Genomic DNA, 2,520 nt, shown 5'->3' with positions numbered 1-2,520 from the left:
TTAGCAAGGATGAACCCGCCACCTTCACCTCGAGCCTAAAAATAATATCTATATCTTGAGGTGCTAGCATAGTACAACACATCTTGCCCAAGAATCTTAGCAAGGATGAACCTGCTATCTTCACCTTGAGCCTCAAAATAATATCTATATCTTGAGGTGCTAGCATAGTACAAAACATCTTGCCCAAGAATCTTAGCAAGGATGAACCCGCCATCTTCACCTCGAGCCTCAAAATAATATCTATATCTTGAGGTGCTAGCATAGTACAACACATCTTGCCCAAGAATCTTAGCAAGGATGAACCTGCTATCTTCACCTCGAGCCTCAAAATAATATCTATATCTTGAGGTGCTAGCATAGTACAAAACATCTTGCCCAAGAATCTTAGCAAGGATGAACCCGCCATCTTCACCTCGAGCCTCAAAATAATATCTATATCTTGAGGTGCTAGCATAGTACAACACATCTTGCCCAAGAATCTTGGCAAGGATGAACCCGCCATCTTCACCTCGAGCCTCAAAATAATATCTATATCTTGAGGTGCTAGCATAGTACAACACATCTTGCCCAAGAATCTTAGCAAGGATGAACCCGCCATCTTCACCTCGAGCCTCAAAATAATATCTATATCTTGAGGTGCTAGCATAGTACAACACATCTTGCCCAAGAATCTTGGCAAGGATGAACCCGCCATCTTCACCTCGAGCCTCAAAATAATATCTATATCTTGAGGTGCTAGCATAGTACAACACATCTTGCCCAAGAATCTTGGCAAGGATGAACCCGCCATCTTCACCTCGAGCCTCAAAATAATATCTATATCTTGAGGTGCTAGCATAGTACAACACATCTTGCCCAAGAATCTTGGCAAGGATGAACCCGCCATCTTCACCTCGAGCCTCAAAATAATATCTATATCTTGAGGTGCTAGCATAGTACAACACATCTTGCCCAAGAATCTTGGCAAGGATGAACCCGCCATCTTCACCTCGAGCCTCAAAATAATATCTATATCTTGAGGTGCTAGCATAGTACAACACATCTTGCCCAAGAATCTTGGCAAGGATGAACCTGCCAGCTTCACCTCGAGCCTCAAAATAATATCTACAAGTGGTGTTATTTAATCAGTACATGTCAGGTGCAATACCTCACTCCCTAGACGAAATGTTTATCTTTATAAAAGAAATACATTGTTATTTATGTGTGTATGTCTTTGTGTGTAGATATTTTATAATGTACATATGTTTTATACTGTAGCCTATATGTGTATATATACTGTACACTTATGTTCATCATCATCATCATCATCATTAGCAGTTACTAGTCCACCGCAGGACAAAAGCCTCAGACATGTCCTTCCACTCCCGTTTGTTTATGGTCTTTTTATGTCAGTCCATACCTGCAAACTTTCTCAGTTCGTCAATCCATGGTCTTCTCTTCCTTCTCCTGCTTCTTTTGATATCTCTAGGGACCATTCTGTTATTCTTAATGTTCATCTATTGTCTGTCGTTCTCATTATATGCCCTGCCCCTGTCCATTTATTTTTCTGAATGTTGTTAGAATATCCTCTACTTTAGTTTGCTCGCTCATCCATGTTGCTCTTTTTTTTTCTGCCTCTTAGTGTTAATGCCATCATAATTCTTTCCACAGTTTTCCGAGTTGTAACTAGCTTATGTTCTAAGGCTTTAGCAAGGCTCCAAGTTTCTGGTGCTCAAGTTAAAACTGTTAGGACCATCTGATTAAATACTTTTCTTTTTAGAGAGAGTGGCATTTTCTTTTCATAAACTCACTTTGTTTACCAAAAGCTTTCTAAAAGGGATTATCCTTCTTTTAATTTATGTCTTATGTCCTGGGGAAACACTTACTGTCTGTCCTAAGTACGTATATTCATTATCAAACTCTAGAGGTTCGTTCATAACTTTTACTTGTCTCAGCATTTTCATTGAACATTATCTTCATTTTGCTCATATTCATTTTCAATCCTATGCCTCTTCTTTCTCAATTCAAATCTTCTATCATCTTTTGTAATTCCTCCCATGATTCACCTAACACAACTATGTTATCTGCAAATCTTAAGTTGTTAAGGTATTTGTCATTGATATTAATTCCTACAATATCCCAATCTAATTCATAATAACTTCTTCCGGGCATGCTGTGATTAATTTAGGAGTGATGGGATCTCCCCGACTAACTCCTTTCTCAATTGGATTTTTCTCTCTATCTTTATGTAGTTTTAGAACTGCTGTACTTCTGGTATAGATATCTTCAGGTGTTCTAACATAAGATTCATCGACTCCTTGTCTTTGAAGGGTTTTCATTATTGCTGAAGTTTTGACAGAATCAAAAACTTTCTTATAGTCTATAAATACCACATGTAGTGGCTTGTCATACTCTGTTGATCTTTCCATCAGCTGGTTAATTACATGGGTAGGGTCATTTGTTGGATACCCTCTTCTAAAGCCCGACTGCTCTCTTGGTTGATTAAAGTCCAGCTGTCTTTCTATTCGGCCTAGTATGATC

At 38.6% G+C, this 2,520-nt stretch overlaps 1 protein-coding gene across 1 annotated transcript in view; it reads right to left on the bottom strand.

Annotated features, from left to right (window-relative positions):
• The window catches only part of LOC137643352 (esterase E4-like), a 30,149-nt gene extending 27,831 nt beyond the window's left edge, over positions 1–2,318 (bottom strand). The window contains exons 1-2 of the mRNA XM_068376182.1: positions 2,193–2,318; positions 1–35 (exon numbers count right to left, since the gene is read on the bottom strand). The exon at positions 1–35 is cut by the window's left edge and continues 117 nt beyond it. Of these exons, the coding sequence (XP_068232283.1) occupies positions 1–35; positions 2,193–2,318 (161 nt within the window). The remainder of the gene's footprint in view (positions 36–2,192) is intronic.
• Between the last annotated feature and the right edge of the window lie 202 nt (positions 2,319–2,520).

The sequence above is a fragment of the Palaemon carinicauda genome, chromosome 6 (genome assembly GCF_036898095.1).
Source record: "Palaemon carinicauda isolate YSFRI2023 chromosome 6, ASM3689809v2, whole genome shotgun sequence".
NCBI classification, from domain to species: domain Eukaryota; kingdom Metazoa; phylum Arthropoda; class Malacostraca; order Decapoda; family Palaemonidae; genus Palaemon; species Palaemon carinicauda.
The sequence above is the reverse complement of the archived record's forward strand: the minus strand, read 5'-3'. Positions and strand labels throughout refer to the sequence as shown.